The following is a 22978-nucleotide window of genomic DNA, read 5'->3' on the forward strand; positions in this document are numbered from 1 at the left end:
CCCCTTTTCCTACCAATCCATGTCATTTTACTTCTTCAACAAAATGGACCAGAGCAAACCCTCCTATCTCATTGTTGGCGCTGGCGTGTTTGGTGTGTCTACCGCCTATCACCTTATCAAGAAGTACCCCGATGCATCCGTGACCCTAGTCGACAAGGATGCATACGACGCCGATGAGCGCGTGGCCGCCTCATGGGACTGGAACAAGGTGGTCCGCGCCGACTACGACGATTTTACCTACTGCCAGCTCGCCCTGGAGGCCCAAGACATATTCAAAAACGACCCTCTCTGGCAGCCTTATTTCCACCAGACGGGAGTCTACTGGATCTGCCGAAGCGACTACGCACAGAATGTGATTGACCACCACAAGAAGCTCGGCCGCAAAGACGACATTATTGCTTTGCCCATTGCAGAAGCCCGTAAATTGTACAATGGGCTCTTTGAAGACGCAGACTACTCTGGCGCCAAAGAGGTGCTCGTCAACCGCGCAAGCGGCTGGGCGGCTGCTGGCGACTGCTTACGCGCCGTCACGCGCGAATCTGTTCGATTAGGCGTCAAGTATGTGACGGCGGAAACCGCGTCTCTGGAGTTTGACCAGCGTGGCAACTGCACGGGCATCAAGACGACAACAGGCGAGATTTTGACGGCTGAGCACACGATTCTCTCGACGGGAGCGTACACGCCAAAGTTGCTAGAGTTGAGCGCTGCAAAGAGCGGTCTAAGCAACCTCCGGGCTGGTGACCGTATTCTGGCCGCTGGCATTACCACTGGCATGGCCGAGCTTGATGAAGAAGAGTACAAAAAGTATGCCGACATGCCAGTCGGCTTCCAGGGTTACACAGGACATGGTAGGTTTTCCGTCCTAATTTCGTTCAACAACTCCACGCGTCTTCTTTTTCTCCTTCCGCATTGCGATTAGGTGGGCAAAATAACTCACAATGAAAACCCAGGCAAGCCTTTCATCGGAAGCATTCCGCCAACAAAGGACAGAGAACTCAAGTGGTGGGGATCCAAAATCTTCTCAAACACCAAGGAAATCCTGCCTGGTCGCCACGTCTCGGCACCCCCACCGGCAAAAGATTACAGCCAGTGGAAAGTATCTCGCCAGCTCAAAGAGGATATCATTGAGCAGCGGAATCTGTGGTATGGGACCAAGAGCGCAGACTGGAAGATGACCAAGCACCGGATCTGTTGGTAAGTAACCTGTTATTAACACTGCTACATTTGAATTTCTGAAGCAAGGTGCTGACTGCGCGTAGGGACGCTTTCACAACCAGCTCAGATTTCATCATCTCTCCGCACTCGGCGGCCAAGGGTCTGTACCTCGCAACGTGTGGCTCATTCCACGGCTTCAAATTCTTCCCTGTACTCGGCAAGTATGTAATCCAGATGCTGGAAGACTCACTGTCGCCAGAGCTGAAGACGAGGTGGGCGTGGGATCGTGAGCGCCCGGATCATTTGCAGAACCCAGAGTACCCCAACTCTGAGTTAAGCGACCTTGTGGATCCGGTAGCGAGGTTGTGATATGCGAGGGAGTTGGGTTACATGTAATTGCATCGGCATAGATCAATGGCGTATATACATGCTTAGTGGAGTTGTTTTGATAATCCAAGATTTATGACAGGTCACTTGTTTTCACTCTTCACCGTGTGCACACGGGGTCGACGGCACGATGATTCATGACAAATGGGTTCTTACCTCAGTTTAGGTACAATCGTTGTATGCCGCGGACAAGTTGTCGTGGCTGAAGCAGTGACAACCTATCAGATGTATTGCATTGCTGATGAGCAAGCTGACGAGCTACCAGAATACTCCGCGCAGTAAGTCACCCCGGATTTCTTTTTTTTCTTCCCGAAGTCGGAGATGTTATTTTCCCCGCTGTCAGGTACTTGGCCAATAGTCAGCCGTGGGAATCCCGTTATGAACTTTGAGCTCAGCTGTATAGTACAGGTACCAACTACAGCCAATTCTCACACACTGTCCACGCCGGCCAACCAACTATCCGAGGATGGACACCTCGATTCGATATGAATGCTCGGCTTACTTTATGAATTGACTGCTTTGAACAGAAGTTGCTGATGGATATAGTCGGCCTATTGCTAACACCTTGGTGGCTTCGAGGCGGACGTTGAAGATCACGATGCGTTGTCGATCTCGGAAGGTCGGCTTCCCGAAATGTCAGCGAGTTCTTCAGTAGACACTAGACAGTTCACGTGACAAGGATATAGTCTTAAGTCGGGGCTTCTTATCTCCTCCGACTCCCACTGTTTACACTTTCCGTCCCTTATCGAAGGGGTTGTCTTACCTTGGGGGGTTAGACTAAGAGGGGAATGCACGGTGACGGGGCCCCCCTCCATCGGTTTAGTCCGTACGGTGCGGGGTTCGTGACAAGGGGGGTGTTTATAATTTCGTAAGTATTTAGTGGAGGCACCTACGCTTCCGGATCCTCTTTGCAGTGACGCTCGTGTCTTCTGCCCCAGGGCCCGTGAGATTCGCCAATGTCATGCCGCCAGAGGAGGGTTCCATCAGTTCGGCCAGCTTGAGGGGGAGAAGACGCTCACATCATGCCTGCCTCACTTGCAGGTCTGCCACTTTTGCCCATGCAGACATGTTTCTTATCGTGTTGGAGGGCGTCTGTACGCTGACTTTTTATTGTGGTTTGCGCCGCACAGGAGAAAAAAGACGCGATGCCCGGGTGAGAAGCCGGCGTGCTCGAGTTGCGTCCGGCTGTCCCAGTCATGTTCTTACCCTGCGGTGAGGGCTTCGCAAAGCGGAAGATCGGTACGCACGCTACAAACACTCTCGCCCTCACTGAAATCAGACGCCTTACCACCGATAGGATGAGAGACTGCAAACTTTGGAAGAGAAACTGGATCTCCTCCTCAGTGGAGGGGGCTTGTAATACGACACCGCACGCGAACCATGCTTCGTTCAGACCATCTGACCGGGTTCTTAGACCGAACCACCACGCGCGTCAAGGACCTACACAAACACAAACTCAACGACAGGCAACGTATGAAGAAGTTACCGATGCGTCGGAAAAGTCATTCTCGTCGACGCCGCCGTCTCGGAGGAACCGGCAGGACTACCCGACGACCGACAACAGCAATTCTTCCGTCGTCTTTGACCCAGACGAGATGGCGACGGGCATTAACCTCTACTTCAAGTACTGCCACCGACAGCCGATATGGTGTTTTGAGAGAGACGAAGTCGGCGACTACGATTCGTTGCCCGAGGAGCTCGCGAGCAGCATTCTCGCGCTGACGTCGCGGTTTTCAGAGCAGCGCGATCACATGCAGCTCTACAGCAGCAATGCAAAGACACTCATCATGCTTCGCATCGCGAATGGCACGGTAGACATTACGACAATAGAGAGTTTATGTCTTCTTTCGTATGCCTCTTTCGTAGGTAAGTACTTGAGCAGCGCGTCGTCGTGACATGAATCGAGATGGGAAACTGATCGTACAGACGGCAACGTTCACCTGGGCCAATTCCACCTTGGCCTTTCACTCCAGCTGTGCCGATCAGCCATGCTGGACATGGAATCTGTTTATGCGGTGGATGATTCAACAACGGACCGGAAGAAGAGGCTTTTTTGGAGTCTTCAGTTACTGGAGCAGTCCTACGGCCGCCAGGACGGACTGTTGAGTTTTCCCAACCACGTGCGTCGGCCTACGCTCCCATCAAACGGAAACCAGCCGGAGCAGGACTCGTGCAAGGCGCCGCCGCTACCTCGAGATGACCTCGGAACCTCGACACCGGGCGAAACCGGCATCTGGAACACGAGCGTCTGTCTGGGATGGGTCTGGAGCCAGGTCAGGAAGTACGTGTCGGATTGCTCGCGCAATATCCTCAAGGAACCATGGCGGCACGACTCGACCTACGCCAAGGTGCTCTCCGATTTCATGGAGACGGAGAACAGGATCCCCATGTGCCACCGTTACGACTCGGTCAAGTTTTACGAGCGGAAAATCGACGAAGTCAAGGTGAACCGGGACTACTGGGCGCCATGGCTGAAGGAGCAATTCACGTACCACGCGATACCCACCGTCCTGAACCATCCGTTTCTCTACATAGTCGGAGCCCAGCACAACCCGAACCTCGGGATCCCCAATACGTTCTGGAGGCGGTCGTCCGAGCAGGCTCTGCTCCATGCCACTTGGATCGTCCGGATGATTGACATGGTTGTCGACAAGCAGGTGCCGCTGGTGGACCCTTTCTTTGGGCACGTTGCTGCGATTGCGGCGACGGTGCATCTCTACTACTGCTGTGCCGCGGCGGCGAGATTGAAGCACAAGTCCAACACGGACTTTGCAAAGTGCAGGAGGTTCCTCAAGAGCTTCATCCCATGTTCCGCAGCGTGTGGCGCATTGGTACGTCTGACCTTACCTTGGCCATGGATATCTTAAGTGCTGTATGTTGACCAGAGCATCCAGGACCGCAACCTCGACAGGATGACACGCATTGCTGCGGGGAGCGAGAACATGGACGTGGAAGACTGGATGCCGTCCAAAATCTACCTCAGCGTCCCCTTGATGTGGGAGATTCTGCAGTTCAACTCCACGACCGACTCGCAGGAGATCCCGACCGCCGGCCTCCTGGACGCATCGCTCACACCCGTGGTACCACCCGTTGATACGAGCGACAGCTCGACTCTCGAAATCATTGTGGCCACCTCTCCAGAGATCACAATCAATATTGCCGACGGCGGGCAAGAGGCGCCGACGTCGAACTATAAGAGGACGCACAACGTTTCGTCGAACCAGGCCAACTCGACATCCACATCCACATCCACATCTACATCATCTTCGTCGTCGGCGTCGGCGTCACGGGCCGCCGTGTTTGACCCGCCGACTGTCGAGCAGATTGATAGTTTGACCTTCAACACCACGCCGTGGCTGTATGCGGACCCGTCGCAGCTCGTGGGCATGGGGGATATGAGCTACCCGCAGTCGGAACCGGGGAATGCGTGGTGGGAGGGGGAAAACTTTAACAACATCATGTTTAATCAACTCTAGCAATGGGCGTTCTTTCACTACATCATGTCGCTTTCTGTCCAGCGGTGAGCATGTGTAGATCTTCTCGTTGACTTGCCTGCATCTTTTGGTAAGGCTGTCTCTCGTGTTCTCACCCACGAAAACGAGGTGCCATGACAGAGCCCTCTGAGTAGTATCGTAGTGTCGTGCCGTGTTCATTCTTTTCACATCCTTGTTTTAATTCCCACGCCGCAGTGAAACGTGCCACAATTTGCCCGAGTCATTGGCTCGCGTGTAGTGTTTACCATCGGAACCTTTTCATCAGACGGACACGATGACACGGTGAGCACGGTGACACGAGGACATCAAAACGCCAAAGCACGAAGCCACGATGGGATAATTCTTAGGTAATGCGAACCGGGTAACTCACCGAGGCGAAAAAAAACCCAGCCCCCAGCCCATGCACACGCGACGCCAGGCGGCGTGCGGACTTGCAACGGCGCTTTCTTGGTGAATGCGGTGGATCATGCGGGGGAAGAGGCAGGGATCAAGCTGTCGCTTTTAAGACGGGCGTTTTTTCATGAAAAGCAAATCGGGGGTGGCCGGGTAGCCTGGAGCGCTGGGGTTGCAGAGCGGTTGAGAAAAAGGGCTTCCGAGTGATGGGGTCATGTCATTGTCTGACCAAGATCGTTCTAGACTCCTCGATGGGCCTTGTCTTCTTGACTCCAACAACCGAGCCAACCTTTACATAATTACGAGCTGGGTCCGCGGAGACAGGACACACACTCGGCTGGGCTGGTTTCCCCAAGTGGTGTGCGCCGCCCGTCTGACCCGTCATTGGACAGGAAGGGAATAGAGAGGTGTTCGTCTCCCTTCATCGGCTGTCTTCTCAGTTCTCACCTCCCTCCAGCGCCTAGCCTTGTCTCTGCCACGCATGCCAAGAATCAGGGTCCTGAGCCAGACCGGTTTTGACGCACAGTAGCATCTGGGGCCTTGCCGTTTCTGAGATGGTGGTGCTCGTTTGGGTGTTTCTCCATCGCTCCCTGTACCGTGGGAGCCCTTGACCACCTACTACTCTTTGGCCGTTGCAAATCTGTCACAAATTACTCACATTGGTAGTTGCCAAGGGCGCCAAAGAATCAATGATGATCTTCCCAGGAGCGCAAACAACTGACTCTGGACGATAACAAGGGCAGACGTGTTGATCTGCTCAGCTGTTATCTCCAAATCGCGTATGAGCCGCAGTGACATGACTCAAGAGGGCGGGACACTCTTAACATCCCTCCCCCGCCGAATTATTCCTTGCCAACGCACGATCCGTAAGGCCAAGTGCGGCGGGCCAACAACAAGGTAATGCCCTCGAATGCGAATCGGGTGTTGCTGATAACCACATGCGAACGACACGGTGTTTGACAAGGTCTTGAGGGTCACGATGACTGGATGGAAGGTTTCCGCCCTCCCGAGTCGCGGATGTTGGGGTCCCCGAAAGGCTTACCCTCGTGTTTTGGCTCGTTTCGACAAAGAGTCTGGCCGGTGGAAACTAAGGCGCTGAAAATGGTGGTGCGTGGGATTGTCGACTCTTCGGACGAATCTCCAGCTGCCGTTAGGCCCGACCTCACCGACACTTATAACAGACTCTCGTATCGCGTCAGTCGGGAATTAGATGAACGGGGTCCTGTCTTGAACGGGTGGTGGTTATCGCCACTGGAAACAAAGCACGAGAAACGCATCCCGAGAGATGAGTTGCTTTGCGCGTCAGGATTGTCAACTGCACGTTGGATCACACCGATGACCAGTGACCGCGGTGAAAAGAAAAAGCGCAGACTATCCCAGCATGCATCGTGTCATGTTGGCAAGCGATGCAGACAGGTGTTGGTGTCCAACAACGTCAAGTACCGTGGACGCAAACCGGTTGATGCCCAACAGTGGATGGCACGTCAAACACTCATCGTCCTTCCTACTTTTGTAAGCGTTATCGCTCTCGCGGTGATCCATCCAGAGCATCGGGCAGATCACGATCACAATGACCCTGATAAGACCAGACGCCCCAAGGTTCAACAATGGTGGCGGGGGGAAAGGGCACCGGCGCAAAGGCCGAGTTCGGAGCAGAGCGCGCAGAGCAAACCACCCCCTCCCCGGCTGATGTGAGCCGGCCTCGCTCGTCCAACCCGGGGGGGTTGGCATTGCAAACCAAAGCCGAATGTTGGCGAGAGAGTACGAGTTCCAAGGGGCAAGCGCAGCAAGCTTCTTGCGCCCGCTATCTCTCAACTCTCTCTCTCTGGTTGCAAAGGTGACCATATCATGACCGAATCAAGCACAAGTAAGGCCATGTGGCGATAAGCCTTTGCAAGGCGTGGTGTTGATAAACCATGGAGGTGTGCGTGTTTGGGTCATGTTCCTTTGGGGGGGGGGGCCACGCGCGTTGGCCAACACGGACGGCATCGGCTTCAAGAAACCGATCAGGTGACCGCCGCCTTGGAGTCGCCGGGCCACCTCTGCGTTGCTGCTATCTATAGCAAAGCTCCTTGTCCGTTCTCCAAGTTCTCCACACGGACGATGGTGCTAGACTGAATCGGGGTATCGCAGACGGTCATGGGTGACTTATAAGCCGTGTTGCAACTGGGCGCGATGCCATCAACTCTGGAGGCTGTCGACAGGAGAGTTTCTTCAGACCCGTGATACATCTTTATTATTAGATCCTTTTTCTTGTCACGAGAGAAAGGGTTAACACTCTCTCACACACACATCATGGATCCCTCACAGCGCGTCGTCATCATCGGGGCCGGCATCGTCGGTACCAACATCGCCGACGAGCTGGTCTCGCGGGGGTGGTCCAACATCACCGTGGTCGAGCAGGGGCCGCTGGCAATGCCGGGCGGCTCAACATCCCACGCCCCCGGTCTCGTGTTCCAGACCACCGGTTCCAAGACCATGAGCGCCTTTGCCAAATACACGGTGCAGAAGCTGCTCTCCATAGATTGCTTCAACCAGGTCGGTGGCCTCGAAGTGGCAGAAACACCAGAGAGGCTCGAGGAACTTAAGCGGAAACACGGATACGCCTCCTCCTGGGGCATCGGGGCCCGTCTGCTCACCGCCGACGAGGTCAAGGATATCTACCCCCTCATCAGCACAGACGTGGTCCTCGGCGGCCTGCACATCCCGACCGACGGTCTGGCATTGGCCGCCCGCGCAGTCCAGGTTCTCATCGAGCGAACCCGGAAAGCCGGCGTCCGGTATCGTGAGCACACCCCGGTCACGGGCATCGCGCGGAGCGAGGGCCGCGTCACGGGCGTCGAGACCAAGGACGGTACTATCCCCGCCGATCTCGTCCTCTCCTGCGCCGGCTTCTGGGGCGTCGAGGTCGGCGCCATGATCGGCTTGCCGATTCCGCTGCTGCCCGTCGGTCACCAATACGCAAAGACGGCCCCCGTGCCGGCGCAGAAGAAGAAGGAGGGGAAGAAGCTCGAGGCGAATGGCGCGCAACTCCCCATCCTCCGCCACCAGGATCGGGATCTCTACTATCGCGAGCACGGCGAGCAGTATGGCATTGGCTACTACGGCCACCGTCCCCTTCCCGTGGTCGCCGCCTCACTCGGCGAGACGCCCAAGCATGTCGATGAGCACAACATGCCATCGCGTCTCGACTTCACGCCCGAGGATTTCAAGCCGGCATGGGAGCTCACCAAGAAGCTCCTCCCCGCGCTCGCCGACAGCGAAATCGAGCATGGCTTCAACGGCATCATGTCCTTTACGCCAGATGGCGGTCCCCTGATCGGCCGAGCACCCAACCTGGAAGGCTTCTACGTCGCCGAGGCAGTCTGGGTCACACACTCCGCCGGGGTGGCGCGCGCGGTAGCCCAGCTCCTCACCACCGGAAAGTCCGAGGTCGATCTCGGCGAGTGCGACATTGCGCGCTTCGAACAGGTCCAGCTGGCGCCCGAATACGTAAAGGAAGTCTCGACGCAGAACTTTGTCGAGGTCTACGATATCCTGCACCCTCTCCAGCCGCGGACGTCACCGCGCAACCTCCGCGTGAGCCCGTTTCACACGCGCCAAAAGGAACTCGGCGCCTACTTCCTCGAGGCCGGCGGGTGGGAGCGTCCGCAGTGGTTCGAGGCCAACGCGGGGCTCGTCAGCCAGTTGCCCGCTGCGTGGAAGCCCAAGAAGCGCGATGCGTGGTCTGCGAGGTATTACTCCGACATTGCTGCCGCGGAGGCGTGGAAGACGCGGACGGCGGCGGCAATGTATGACCTCACGCCCATTCGCCGGTTAGAAGTGGCCGGTCCCGGATCAGCCAGGCTTCTTCAGCGGCTGACTACGAGCAACGTCGATAAGAAGCCGGGCAGTGTCACGTTTACCCTTCTTCTCGACGAGGAAGGCGGCGTGCTCAGCGATATCTTCGTGGCGAGGCTCCGTGACGACCTGTTCCAGCTTGCCGTCAACGGCCCCGTCGATCTTGCTTACTTGGAGCGAGAAGCTCGCCTCCAGGTCAAGACATCACCAGCGCAGTTTGTCCAGGTTCGCGAGACCACTGGAGGAACGAGTGGCATCGGTCTCTGGGGACCCCGCGCCGCCGATATCGTTGCCGGTATCAGCTCGGACAATATCAAGGACATGCCTCATTCTCACGTCAGGTCAGCCATCATTGCCGGTCTACCTGTCACCGTCGTGAGCCTGTCATTCGTCGGCGAACCTGGCTGGGAGATTTACACCAGTGCCGAAAACGGCCTGCGCTTGTGGGACACTCTCTGGCAGGCGGGCCAGCCTTATGGAGTCATCGCCGCAGGTCGCAGCGCGTTTAGTGCCCTGCGCCTCGAGACGGGATTCAGGACGTATGGCGCCGACGTGACTAGCGAGCACAACCCCTTCGAGGCCGGTCTTGATTTCGCCGTCGATGCCAGCAAGCAAGGTTACGTTGGCCATGCCGCCATCAAGCGACTCGCAAAGACAAACGTCGCCAAGCGCCTCCGTTGCCTCACAGTCAACGACGGGAGTTCCGTGGTTCTCGGAAAGGAGCCCGTGTTCCTTGGTGGCAAGGCCGTCGGTTACGTCACGAATGCTGCGTTTGGCTACACTATCGGAAAGCCCATTGCCTACACCTATCTGCCCAGCAGTGTCAAGGAGGGCGACGTCGTTGAGATTGAGTACTTTGGAAAGAGGATTGAGGCGACTGTGACAGCAGAACCGCTGCGTAAAGCGCCAGGGGGTGAGGCGACGGCGACTTCATCACGGAAGCGGGTTGCGATTAGGTCAAAGTTGTAATTCGTTGAGCAGGCGCTTGGTTTGTTTTATGAGTACTTTACATGATAATGAAGTAAATGAACAGTCTATTCTACAGGAACATACAGAACATGTGGTGCATGCAACCACCAAGGAAGTCGAAAAAGAATCAACTCGTATCATTGAAACCGGACCCTGACGTTGTGGCTACCTTGTTTCTTCTCGTCAATATAGACGGCGAATTCCATGGAAGCTCCCGAAGGAATCATTTCTACCTCGTAGGTCATCTTCTTTGCCATCGTCCCATCAATGGTTTTGATATCGGGAAGACTCGAGAACGGAATGTCGAGCTTGCATTCAATCTTGCAAAAGTCGTTGACGTGGAACGTACGTCGAACCGGCACCTCCATCTCATCGCAGGCCCAAATGTCAACAGAGAAATGCCCCCCGAAATCTTCTCTGAAAATCTCAAAATACGAAAATTTGGCCGGATCCTTTTGCGAAACGTCGTCGCCCTTTGAAATTGGAGCCAAGTCAGTATCAGCTAGCTTACAAGCACCACGCGTGTGAATGAACTCACCCTTCTCAAAAACCAATCTATTTGGTTCCTGGCTCTCCACACTCCCAGGTCCATGTCATACTCCTTGTCATCTTGGATATGTCGGTTCCTGTCAAATGTGGCGCTGTACGGAACTCCATAGCTCGACCGCGACACTGTCGACGTTACACGAATAGGTGCCTTGACCCGGTAACCGTCATGCTTGATCAGGGCGTGTTCTTGAATCCGGCTACCGTCTAGGAACCCTTTGTGAACTGCGCCGCGGCAAATGGCCGTTCGGCTTTGTATGATGTTAGCTTTTTGAATCCCTATTTCTTGCGTTACACATGGAGTATTACTCACGGTTGCATGCCTCTCGACTGCAATATGGATATTCCTGCCGGAGCGTGTTTCTTACTCAGATGCTCGTAGAGATACGGACTAGCACCTAATCCGCCGACAAGGATGATTCCCTAAAAGGAAAAAGAGACGTGTTAGTTCCCTTGGACTCTTCGCAACAGATGTGTACATTTTCATAGCTACTCAGCTTACGTTGATTCTCAACTTTGAACTTGCCGCCATCTTCATTTGCTTTTCGAGAAGCTGGTCAATACCGGTGAAGGATTCCGTAAAGGCATCCTGAATGTGAGATCTGTCCATGACGTTAGTTGGATCTACTTTGTGGATACTCCAAATGCCAGAACCAAAATCACAAACTCTTTGAAGTGGATTTTTCCATTTCTGATAATGGGCTCTCTGCTGGAATCATCGAGTTCCGAGTTGCGGAAAGCTTCGGCTGGAATCTCCACAATGTATTCTTTGTGAGACAGACCGGGCGCAAATTGTGGCTTAATGGCAGCCTCCCACTCGCTCTTCATAATCTTTTTGATCCCGGCCCTGCTCAGGTGGTTCCATTTGAGGCCCAAGCGATCGCTGCACATTTGTTCGAAAGCCTCGTCTATGAAAATCCCACCGCACAGGCTGCCTGTGTAGGCATCTTGTCAGCTCCTCGTCTCGCCATCAAAGGCTAAAGCGAATGGGTTACGTACCTGTTCCTTCGACGGCCTCGTGCATTGATATAGGGCTGTTCTGTTCGATTTGGTAACTGATGAGATCCTGGAGGCCGTCAGAATGTAATCCCATGGACTCCATTTGTGGGGACACAAAAAAGAAACTCAAAACCTACCACAGTGCCACCACCGGCGTCACAGATGATGTACACATCGCCCTTGTTCACCTTCCGGCCTCGCTCACTCAGGGTGGATAGAGCAGCGGCTTCAGGCTCAGGAGCTAGGGTCAATGTAGTCTCGCCGGCCACGCGAGTTGTGAGGATGCCTGCCCTCTTTGCAGCTGTTATCATGTCTTCCCTCGCATATCCCTTCCATATCGCCGGGACGGTGATGACAACGTGTAGTCTCATGGCGTCAACGACTTCCTTGCCCCTGGACTTGTTAATCGTCTGAATCACATATTTGAACAACGCGCCCAGGTAATCAGCGACCAGATCAATGGCATTCTTCTTCAAGCTTCGCAACATCTTCTTGGCGCGGATGATGAACTCGGAGGAGCAAAGTTCTGGGCCGAGGTCTTCGTCTTTGAGAAGGAGAAGCTTGAACCAGCGGATGGGGTCGGCTTCTGCCGGAACACTGTAACCCCACTTCATGGTGTCGCCGTCATAGTAAAGCTCTGTTGGTGCTTTGCCCTCTTCAAACCCTGTACCAGGCCAGCTGACGATTGTGTTGATGTCACCTTTCTTGAATTCCTCGCTGGTAGTCCAAGCTACTCCCGAAAAACTAAGCGTGCCCTCGTCAGTACATGTCCGAAGAAGACTAGTTGGGCGGGGGGGGTTGCAAACGTCGTTCCAAAGTCAATGCCAATGACCAGGAGGTCATCATTTTCGTCACTGCTTGAAGCTTCTCTCTGATTCTTGGGGATTAGTATTGAATGGGCTGAATCAAGCAGGATGCTCACCTCGATACCGGTCGAGTGTCCCATCATTAGGTATGGCGTCAAGTTTGGCGGAATACTGGAAGCAGGTGTGTACAACTGAAGGAACTGGATGCAAGTTGATGTCCAATGGTTTACATTCAAGGCTGGCAACGCGGGGGAATTTCGCTGTCTTTTATTGCAGAGAGGTCAGAATAATGAAGAACCTTTGGCAGCCTGCCGATTCGTGTAAAGAGAGCCGATATGTCGGCCAAGGCAGGCTGTGCTGAAGATAACTGTTGGGGGCGGGTGCCTACATGTTAAGCTGACCACCGCTTCATCTCTTGCACACCTACCCAAGCATCAACTTGGGCTGCCTCTACTAGACGAGGCCTTTTTTGTATCTTGTGCTTCGCATGGTCGTATGGTCTGGCCAATGTTGCGCGCCTTGCCTATGCAGCTATAATCTATGGATGCGCCCCTACAAGGGAAGAGAGATATGTACGAGTTGAAAAGAGCAAAGCCATGGTATCATACGGGGACAGACCCGAATCGTTTTTAGACTAATCATGAAGCTTCTCAAGGTCATCGCTGCAAAGACTCTCAAGTAAACACGAAATCATCACGGCTGAATTTCACATCTTGTATGATCTTTTTGTTTGGTGCCCAGTCATTACAATTTACCGGCAATCAGATGAAATCCTGGAGGCCTCACAACGCAGTTTTGCCTGATTTATTTCTATCACGGTGTGTCGTCTGACGAAGTATTTGAAGCAGGCTACAAGCCACCCTCCTTTTCTTGGAAATTGTGGCTTTAAATTCAGGCTTGGCTGAATCGACACTCCGTGGATTCTGCAGGCTTGGTTGCATTTCCAGGTCCTTTCGAGGGGGCTTGCATCCGCGGTTTTTCCTGTTCCCTTGTTCATTCCCAAGGGTTTTTTTCAGGTTGATGTCGGCAATCGCAGCGTGGTGGCAGTTCTTTTGTCCCTGTCGCATCATTTGTTGGCCTTGTTAGGTACTTATATATATGAGCTAGGCTATGTCCTAAACTTTGCAATATAGATTCAAACGAGGTCCAGTAATAATGCGAGCCAACTTACCGAACTAGTTTCCTCACTCGAGCTCCGAGTACAATCACGGAAAGCGACACACAGGCTTTGATTCCCGATACGAATATGCCTGCTCGCCATTGAGCCTGGTCATCACACCACAAAGGCTTTTGGTGTGGTACACAAGGGGGCTGACATGCAAACTGGTCACTTGAAGCAATCCAAACGATCAATCAGGGGGCTGGGAGTGCTGGAAATGAGTGTGCCTCCCACCATTTGGGGCTCCTTGTGTAACAAGCCCCGGTCCAACCATGCCTGGTAAACTGCAATCCGCCTTGTCCGGCAGCCACACCGAACCATCCAAGAAGCAGGCTATGGCCACATCAGCCAGCCAGTCAGACTAAAGTCATCGGACTCCCTACCCAATCATGTTGCGGGGCTGTCTTTGTATCTTGAACAGTAGGACCATTCACCGCCGACAGCTGACGGAAATCCAGCTTCTGCGTGATCATCAGGGCACAGAAAACGCTCCTTCATGAACCTTCAATCTTCCTCTGACAAGAAAAGCCTTTTAAAGCTGCATAGAAGATTGAGATTCTAGTACTTATCTTTCGGCCAGTATATTTTGTCCTGATCCGCCGAGGTCAATTCGAGACTTTGCTTCCCAGTTGGAGACGTTTCTCGCCTCCTGAGAATGACGGACAAAATTTCGGTTGCTTACAGTTCATCTGTCCGACCACAATCTCGTCGAACATGGCCACGGGAAAGCGAACGATCACTTTCCAGGAATGAGCTTCGCCGGCATGGCAGCTTTCCATTTCAAGATTCGATGAAAGAGATAGCTATCCGCCCCCCCTTGAAAGGGAGAAGTCGCAAGTCATCAAGATCGGTAAATACCAAGGCGTCCAGGCCGCAGTAGAAAGAACATAATTGGCGAGGAGAGAGCACCTAGCTAATTTTTCACGTCGATTCACCATAGGTCAATTTTGACACCGAGTCTATCAGTCAATCCGAATCATCCGCCGACCTTGACCCAGCTTTTCCAAGCCACACGTTGGAAAGAGAACGATCTTCGAAAATACAAGACGATGCAAGGACTGATACTATTTTGATTGAAAAAGACGCGATACTGGCATCAATGCAAGCTGAGCTGGAGCAAAAGGACGCAGAGCTTGCTGACCTGCGTAAACGCTGGAAGCAAACTGCTAAGGAACTGAACAGGCTGAAGACGTCACAACGAAGAGGACTGTATCAAGTCACGGATCGGTACCTTGTGGATTTGGCCTCCCGGCTGAGATATAACATTCGGAATATTGCTATCCAATACTTCGAGGGCAGCCAAGAAATCCGGGATCCCAGGCATGAGACGACGGAATCTATCTACTCTCGGTACTTTACTCAAGTAGCCCCCGATGCGCAAAGACGGAGTGCGTACCTAGGATCCAATCGCGGTCGTTCCAGCGTTGGGCAAGCCTTCCTGTGGCAGATTATCATTGTCGAAGTATTCGGCCAATACCTCTGGACGGGGTCCAAGCTGTCTGGTGCCATCAATATCTTGAATGATCACATGAGGCAAGGTAGGACTTCCAAACACTTTTCTGTCCGTTGCTTCCGGCATCATACTCATTTGTTTTTGTAAAAAAGACAGACATCCAAGCGCCGAATTCGACATCGAAGCATGCCGGAACTTCCAGTCTTGGAGTGCAGAGACAACTGGAATGGTCCTACAAACGATTGAAGAGAAGCAAGAACCAGAAGTGAGCCAGTTTCTCAATAGGGTGGTGAAGAAAATTGCAGCGGGCATTGTAGATGCAATCCTCTCGATTATTGACGTTGCCGACGAAGACGGGCTGGAGCTGGAGATTGGCATGATCCTCCATGAGGCATTAGCTCTTGACAAGGAAGTGTGTAGGCAAGTGGCGCGCGTGGATTGGACAGCTGATAAAACACCGACAAACTTTGATCCCGATACTATGGAGCTAGAAGGAGATGTTGAATTGGGGACACATGGCCAGACAGCGTGTCTTGTCGTGGCTCCGGGGTTGAGGAAGCGGGGGAAGTCGTCTGGGGAGGACTTTGATGTCGATGAACTATTACTTCCCATGGTTGTATCTTGCTTTAATACTGGGTCATGATTGCAGATGATGCAGTTTATAGCTTGCTAGGCGCTCATAACAGGCTGAACTTGTCCGAATTAGTTCGGGTCCTGGGGGGAAAAGGGTCCCAAACAATCGAGGTTGATATTGGTATCGACTGACTCCGTTTGTTTCCTTTTTTCCGTGACTCCTCGTGTTTTCTGTGACTCACATACTGTAATGGGGAATAGAAACCAATCATGGATGCCAGTCAGGCTGTCACAGAAACCTTGAAGTCGCCGAGAAGCGGATAGTCATGGTATCTCAGTCACAAGACAAACGATGAACCTCGTTTTTCAAACAACAAACTTGACTCAGCACAGTTTTCTCGCCATGACTAAATTCATGAGTGTCTATGCTGCAGTTTTGTGTACTTAATTCATCCATGCCTGAGCTATGGAGTAATTTTGCTACTGCAGAGAAAAACGGGTCGCCAAAGCATTCACCTGTCTCGGTTGCCCTTACTTTGGAAACTTGAGAGTCCCTGGAGGAAACCGACCCTTCTTTATCATGCGGGAAACCCAACCAAAAACCCCTTGGAGACAGGGGTATGTGTGGAGCAGAATGGTTGGATCTGTTACATTCACCAACCAACACAACGGGTCGTACGAGGTCAAGCACAAAGCCAAGTGGATGTCCTCGACAAGGGCCCAAGTCGCTCTCTTATCTTTGGGAATTGGTAAACTCAATGACCCCGCACTTGACAAGTTCCGATTGTTCTCAACACGGCATTGCCAGAAAACTTGATTTACGATAATCATGGGAGACAACTTTGAGCCCAGCCGCATCCGCGTAGGCATCCTAGGCGCCGGTATCGCCGGGTGCTGTCTAGCTGTCGGTCTCCTCCAAAACCCGAGCCTGGACGTACACTTGTTTGAGAGGTATTCAGACATTCGGGTGCGCGGGTCCGGTCTCGCACCGCATGGAAACGCCATCAGAGCCATGGACTTGATCTCGCCCAAGATCAAGCAGGCGTATTTCAAAAAGTCGCACTTTATGGCCATGAAGAACACACTGAAATGGCGACGCAATTCAAATTGTCCAGTGGCGAGCATGCCGGGGTTGTCTTTGCCGAGCTGGGCAGGGCCAAGGGCAGACGGACCGTCCACAGCGCGCACTTCATACAAGGGCTGCTGGAAGACGACGTTGTTCCGAGCTATCGCGTACACTTTAATAAACGAGTTGCGAGCATGGAAGAAGATCCTATCACGAGGAAAGTTGCCGTCGCGTTTGAAGATGGCACGCAAGATACTTTTGACATTGTTTTCGGCGCAGAAGGTGTCAACAGCCCGACGAAGAAGTTTGTTCTTGGGCCTGGTCATCCAAATGCAGCCCCCGTCAACCACGACGAGTGGCGTCAATTCCATACCACCGTTCCCATGTCTGAAGCCAAGAAAGTTGTCCCAGAGGAGTCGAGCAACACAATCATCACATATTGCACGCCTTACGGGTTCATCAACGCAATTCCGCTGGACCTTGGCCAAACATACAGTGTGGGATGTTACCAGAGAGATACCAAGTGCCCGGTACGGGGCGCCCCATTGAACCCCCAGCTTTGGAAGGGTCTGCTTCCCGGAGTGGACGCCTTGATTTCTGTAAGTCAAATCCCGCCTCCGGTTTTTAAGGCATCAGAGTTGTCTAAGTAGCAATGCCCCCAGCTCTTGGAAAAAGGACACACAGAGAACTGGACTCTCCAAGATCACGACCATGCCCCGTCCTATTACAGAGGACGCGTAGCCATGGTCGGCGATTCCGCTCACGGGACGCTACCTCACTCCGGCAACGGAGCTGCTCAGGCCATTGAAGATTGTTCAGTGCTCACTGGCATTTTCTTGCGCCTGACGTCTTTGGATGAGGTCGAGGCAGCTTTCAAGGCATATGACCAAATACGCCTTCCAAGAAGCCAAAAGATTGTAGAGATTACGAGAAGTTTCGGGCGTTTGTATAGCCGCGACCCCGAGGAGATTGTCTTGGATGATATGAAGGCTGAGATGAGGGAAGGTGGTATGTACATCAACGGAGTGGACATGGAGGCTCAAGTCAAGAATGCAATTGATGCTTTCGAGAGGTTTAAAGAGCTTCAGCCGGATAGTTGAACTCATCAATTCATTTTTGGGGAGAGACAGCGCAATACCAAATAGACATGGAGGCATGAACACTACAAGGGATGCGCTCGAGCTTGATTATTAAGTAATGAGACTGCCATGTAAGAGCCTTTGATAATATGCTGAGCCCCAGTGAATGATTTATTTCCCCCGAATTATCCATGCAGTTCCAAAATACTGGAGCGAATTGAGATTTGATGCCTTCTTTGCGGACCAATATGCCGGATCTAGTTGGGTATTGCCCGTGGAGGGACAGTTGACGAGCATCAAAGTCTGCTGCCCAACATCGACTTTGGTGTGGAGTCTAGCGGCAACAACATTCTAGTGGAAGAGAAAAGGCTGTAGGAGCAATTCAAGACGAAGGGTGTCAGGTCTTGAGCAGCTCTCGACTTTGTTTCCATCGTCTAGGTAATGTAATGTACATCGAGTTGTTCAAAACATGCAGCTGGCATCGACTGCACGATTCAGACACTTGAGAGCACGATGTATGGGCTGCGTCAAGAACCGACTAAGGATATCTCTAGTCATTCCCACAACATTGAAATAGTCACAAATGTCACTTGGTTTGTATAGGACAACCCTTGAGCCTCCCCCAGTCTTCAATCCCTTTCAGTGTGACCTGCAGCTCTTTCAACACGGGTGCCATATCCACCTTGAAGGGGTTCTCCTCGGCGTCGTTGTACCACGTGTAAGCCCGCCTCGTCTCATCCACGACAACTTCCAATTCCTTGCCAGACTGCATTTGAGATTTCAACGCCGCAGCCATCTCCTGAGAGAACTGGTCCACCGTCTGGTTCTCATACCCGACCTCTCGACCCCACGCATGGCCCAACTTCTCGGCAAGCTGAGACAGTCTCACCGTCTCTGGCCCGCCGACGGCTATATCCCTCCCATCGAACTCCGCAGGGTCCCGTGTCAAGACGGCGACCATCAACAGCGCCAAATTATCGAGCGAGATCCACGATACCTCAAGATCAGGCTTGTGGCAGTAGACTATCCGCCCCTCGTCCCTCAGGCGCGGCAGCGCCCAGCCTTCAAGTAGGTTGTCCAGGAAGACGACGGGCTGTATCGAAACCAGCGCCACGCCGCTCCCCTTGACCGCCTCCCGCAACAGCCGGCGCGTCTCACGACGGTGCTCCTGGGCCTCGATGCCAACGTCCTTCTCAGGGACGGGGAAGCTCGTGTTGAAGACAATGATCTTCAGAGTCGACGACTGCGCGGCGGCCTCGGCACCAATCGCCTTTGCAGCAGCATAGAGGAAGTCCGCAGGCTGGAAAGAAGGCAGGTTGAGAAAGACCGCTTCTGCGCCGGACAGAGCCGCACGAACGGCGGCCCGGTCGGTGAGCTCTGCGATGCGGGTCTCGATGGGCGGGGAGGAGGCGGCGCGGGGTCGCCGGCTCACGGCGATGGGATGGTGGTTTGCCTCCTTGAGGGCGGAGATTTGGGCGATGCCCTGTCCGCCTGTTGCGCCGAAGACGACCACGCGCATTATATGTGTGTCTGTTTGGCTACTGCTGAAGGATTGCTAAGGGATTCTTGGGTCTGGTGCCTGAGTCAAGTCTTGCGTCGCTGACAGAAGCCGAGTTGCGTTGGTTTAAAAGACGGCGCGGCCCCTGGTTGTCTCACTGATTAGGCGAGGTTTTTTTCAGCCTAATCCGGCTAGCATTGTTGCCGTCATATTGAACTCAGGCCCCTAGATTATTACACAATGCGTCCAGACTCCACGCCCAACTTGCCTAAAGTTGCGAGATGCATAGTCCCAATTTTTTGGTCAGATGTCCAAGAAAGAAAGCATCCCGTTGACGGACTCGAAATTCTGAGACCAACAGCCTAGGATAAGACCTGAATGAGGTACGCCAGTCAAGTCTGGAAATTCTTGGTTGTTGTACATCTCCTTAACATCTCGACTCTGGAATTCCTCAAAGGGAGCTTTGCCCGTCATAATGTAGTAAATCGTGGATCCTAAACTGAAGAGGTCGGTTTTGACTGTTGGGGTCCACTCCAAGGAGCGATCCAGTAAAGGGGCTGCGTATCGAGTGCCCGGGCTGATCTCAGTGTAGGAGCCATCGACGGATGACCCAGAAAAGTCGATGATTTTGAGACGGAGACGGTCATCTAGGAGGAAATTATGCGGCCCAATGTCGCAATGAAGAACAGTCGAACTGTGCAGAAGCTTGATGCACTCAATAGCCTCAGTTACCCATTGCTGTCTCTGTTCCACGGGCACATCCGTGTGGGATTCGAGAAAGTCTTTGAGAGTTCCGTTGGGCACATCTTCCAAGGTTAAGGTGTATTCGTCTGGGTTCCATGCCTTCTTTTTCACTAAGCAAGGATGGTCACCAAGTCGATCGTATATCTCGGCCTCTGTAGCGATTTCGCGGCGTCGCTGGTTGGCGCGGTCGCCGCCAGGCCAGGCTGTCTTGATGATGGTGCCGTTGGGCAAACGCTCAACATAGGATGTTGAGCCTATCGCGACAAATTCGCCCTTTTGATTCAAAGACGGTGTTTCATCGTCGTGGCCGTCGCTCGGATGGGGAGCCAAGTTCGGCCTTGGATGGTTGTCGGTCATTGTAGGGCCAAAATGTGAGAGGTGATGTCTGATTGTTTACAGCGGTTTAGGTGGAAGGAGAGAGGATGAAGAGGATTTATGCGGGTGCGGTTCCTGCGTGGGCACCTGATGGTTGGACGCGGTGAAGCAGCGTTCCCCCGCAGCAGGAAGCGTTTGTGGAGGTACTCAGGTACAGTTAGAGTTAGTACTTGTCCATCGGCCTAACTTAGTCTAGGCGATGCATTATGTCTAACAAGAACATTTTGTTCAGATGAGAGTATAGTATTGATTAAGAGCGGACGGATTGGCACCGGTTAGTCTAAAATAGCCGTTACACTTCCGCTTCTGGAGATGTTCGTGGCCTCGTTGACTTCATGGTACAGTCAAGAGAGATAAAAGCGATCAGGGGCCATTGGTTTGTATTAATGTACCTATCTAGCGAAAAATGGGGACCTACTCATCTAAATATAGTAATGACGGGAAGTAGGCCTGGCATCAGACATTTTAAACTTCGCCGAGCTATGTAATATTTGGAGACGTTGCGTATAGGCTAGTATAAGGTAAATTTTCTAGCCAATGTGGGTCTTGCTAATAATCTTGTTAAATGAGAAACGATCTGTTCGACGATCTTTGAGTCGGAGGACTCATCGCTGACTATAACCTTCGTCTCGATGCTGGGGACACTGAACTCTGGACGTTATCTTGCCAGTGGTAAACGATGTTGGATTCAGACAAGCTGTACCCGAACTGATTACAGCGGAGCACTTCACTAGGAAATTGCTGGTTGTGTCACACGTTGCGGGGCAACCCCTGTAGGAGGCCTTGGTGGTCACGTTGGTACACATTCTAAATCGTCAGCTTGCCATCAACCAGCCACGATTTTCAATTGGACTTACTTGATGTGTATCGGTTAGAGGTTCTTAGAGATGAGCGCATATGGGAAGGTAACACAAACAAAAACAAAGCTGTGTCAGAGTCTTATATAGCCGTATTGCAGAATGGACCAGCGGGAGACCTGCTTCATGAGCCGTTCTTGCGTGGGATGATTACGTCGGGCTACAGACCAACATCGCCTTGTTCCTGCAACCCGCGTCGGCGCGTCGATTGCAACTGAGCTCACCAGAGGGACGGGGAGGGTGCGGAAATTTGCCTGTGGAGGTGTAGCTGTGAATTACTGAGCATGTTGTCGCAGTTATCACAAATACGTCGCTCCTTGTGGGCGTATCTGGGCCCTCATTGTCGTTGGCCGCTGAGACCCGCAAGACCTGCCGGTAATTATTAAGAAGAGAAACCAATTCCGTGATTTCTAATCAAGTTGTACAATGAGCTGATTGTAGGTGCATTCACTGTCTTGAGTCTTCAAGCAGTGCCTTTTACTGGCCTGGGCTGTGGTCTATCCTCTCACTTCGACACTAGCATCAGTACGTTTGTTCTGAAATCGGTTGTCTCCTGATCTGCTCCAGAAACCAGCCAAAGTAAGTAGTCTTCTACTTCTTACTACTCATACCATCAAATTGAGAACTCTACTACCCTATCTCGGCAACTTCAAGGGCTTGATTCTGAGTAAAAGCACTCAGCCTTACTTCGACGGTCGGCATTTGAGCTACACGTCTACCTGCACGTTTTGCCCAACTCCAATGTTCACTCGAAACCATTTCAAATTGATGACAAGCGCCCAAGACAAACCCATGTCATCTTCTTATTCCCAATCAAATAAAACTCCAAACACCGTAACGCCACCTACGTCCCCCTCATCTATGCTCACCCTCGCCAATGCAAAAGGGAATAGGATACGTCTCGCTCGTGCAAAGCCGGATCACACCCTTCACCCAAGACAACTGGCCATACCCCTGGCTCTCATACGTGTCCGCCACGAAAGGCGCCCTGGTCGGGCTATCCGTGCACCCCGTCAACACATTGCCCTGCACGCGACGGACAGAGGGCTGGCTGACGATGACGCCGTACCGATTGGCCGGGACGCCGAACTGGAGCGAGTTCTCCTGCGAAGTAGACCACGACATGTCGAGGTTCATGTTCAAGGAAACGCTGATAATCTTTGGACCGCCAAAGCTAATCTGCGAGCCGATTTTGAGCGTGTTCTTGATTTTGACGCCGTCGGAGATGCTGATGATGGCGGAGCTACCCGCTGACGAGGACGCCACGGGGGAGATGGCGACGTCCCAGTTGAGGAATTGTTCGTCCGAGGTGACCTGGACCTCGGTGCTTTGTTCGCAGCCGCGACGGAGGAGGCCTGGTGTGCTTGTGGTGTTGTATGATGTGATTTGCTCGGGTAAGGGGGTCGCCGTCTCGAGGGCGTCGTAGGCCGATGCCTTTATGATTCTAGAGGTACCGTCGTGGCCGAGGAGGATGACATCGTCGGCAGCTAGCGTGCGACGGTGAGGAGGGGCGGCAATGACGGCGGTTGCTAAGCCGATGACGGAGAAGAGAGTGGAAGGAATCATAATGTTCGAATGGAAATGA

The 22978-nt window shown here is 53.0% G+C and overlaps 9 protein-coding genes across 9 annotated transcripts; 5 read left to right on the forward strand and 4 right to left on the reverse strand.

The window, feature by feature from the left end:
• Window positions 1-19: 19 nt before the first annotated feature.
• Window positions 20-1524, forward strand: CORC01_14120 (FAD dependent oxidoreductase; the record flags this gene model as incomplete). Its single annotated transcript, XM_022625731.1, has 3 exons — window positions 20-848; window positions 951-1194; window positions 1260-1524. 3 exons carry the CDS (start codon window positions 20-22, stop codon window positions 1522-1524), a joined length of 1338 nt encoding a protein of 445 aa, XP_022467750.1.
• Window positions 1525-2738: 1214 nt separating this feature from the next.
• CORC01_14121 (uncharacterized protein) lies at window positions 2739-5018 on the forward strand (the record flags this gene model as incomplete). Its single annotated transcript, XM_022625732.1, has 3 exons — window positions 2739-3408; window positions 3469-4373; window positions 4437-5018. The coding sequence occupies 3 exons, from the start codon at window positions 2739-2741 to the stop codon at window positions 5016-5018; spliced, it is 2157 nt and encodes a 718-aa protein (XP_022467751.1).
• A 2706-nt stretch (window positions 5019-7724) lies between these two features.
• On the forward strand, window positions 7725-10238 carry CORC01_14122 (FAD dependent oxidoreductase; the record flags this gene model as incomplete). Its single annotated transcript, XM_022625733.1, has 1 exon — window positions 7725-10238. One exon carries the CDS (start codon window positions 7725-7727, stop codon window positions 10236-10238), a length of 2514 nt encoding a protein of 837 aa, XP_022467752.1.
• A 137-nt stretch (window positions 10239-10375) lies between these two features.
• CORC01_14123 (uncharacterized protein) lies at window positions 10376-12732 on the reverse strand (the record flags this gene model as incomplete). Its single annotated transcript, XM_022625734.1, has 8 exons — window positions 10376-10711; window positions 10777-11035; window positions 11098-11207; window positions 11287-11386; window positions 11452-11719; window positions 11784-11850; window positions 11921-12527; window positions 12590-12732. 8 exons carry the CDS (start codon window positions 12730-12732, stop codon window positions 10376-10378), a joined length of 1890 nt encoding a protein of 629 aa, XP_022467753.1.
• Window positions 12733-14847: 2115 nt separating this feature from the next.
• Window positions 14848-15844, forward strand: CORC01_14124 (uncharacterized protein; the record flags this gene model as incomplete). Its single annotated transcript, XM_022625735.1, has 2 exons — window positions 14848-15286; window positions 15354-15844. 2 exons carry the CDS (start codon window positions 14848-14850, stop codon window positions 15842-15844), a joined length of 930 nt encoding a protein of 309 aa, XP_022467754.1.
• A 759-nt stretch (window positions 15845-16603) lies between these two features.
• Window positions 16604-17940, forward strand: CORC01_14125 (uncharacterized protein; the record flags this gene model as incomplete). Its single annotated transcript, XM_022625736.1, has 3 exons — window positions 16604-16818; window positions 16890-17439; window positions 17503-17940. 3 exons carry the CDS (start codon window positions 16604-16606, stop codon window positions 17938-17940), a joined length of 1203 nt encoding a protein of 400 aa, XP_022467755.1.
• A 565-nt stretch (window positions 17941-18505) lies between these two features.
• Window positions 18506-19438, reverse strand: CORC01_14126 (uncharacterized protein; the record flags this gene model as incomplete). Its single annotated transcript, XM_022625737.1, has 1 exon — window positions 18506-19438. One exon carries the CDS (start codon window positions 19436-19438, stop codon window positions 18506-18508), a length of 933 nt encoding a protein of 310 aa, XP_022467756.1.
• Window positions 19439-19720: 282 nt separating this feature from the next.
• Window positions 19721-20518, reverse strand: CORC01_14127 (uncharacterized protein; the record flags this gene model as incomplete). Its single annotated transcript, XM_022625738.1, has 1 exon — window positions 19721-20518. The coding sequence occupies one exon, from the start codon at window positions 20516-20518 to the stop codon at window positions 19721-19723; it is 798 nt and encodes a 265-aa protein (XP_022467757.1).
• Window positions 20519-22248: 1730 nt separating this feature from the next.
• CORC01_14128 (uncharacterized protein) lies at window positions 22249-22959 on the reverse strand (the record flags this gene model as incomplete). The annotated part of the gene is made up of 1 exon (XM_022625739.1): window positions 22249-22959. The coding sequence occupies one exon, from the start codon at window positions 22957-22959 to the stop codon at window positions 22249-22251; it is 711 nt and encodes a 236-aa protein (XP_022467758.1).
• Window positions 22960-22978: the final 19 nt, after the last annotated feature.

The sequence above is a fragment of the Colletotrichum orchidophilum genome (assembly GCF_001831195.1).
Source record: "Colletotrichum orchidophilum strain IMI 309357 chromosome Unknown Scaffold_241.1, whole genome shotgun sequence".
Taxonomy (NCBI): domain Eukaryota; kingdom Fungi; phylum Ascomycota; class Sordariomycetes; order Glomerellales; family Glomerellaceae; genus Colletotrichum; species Colletotrichum orchidophilum.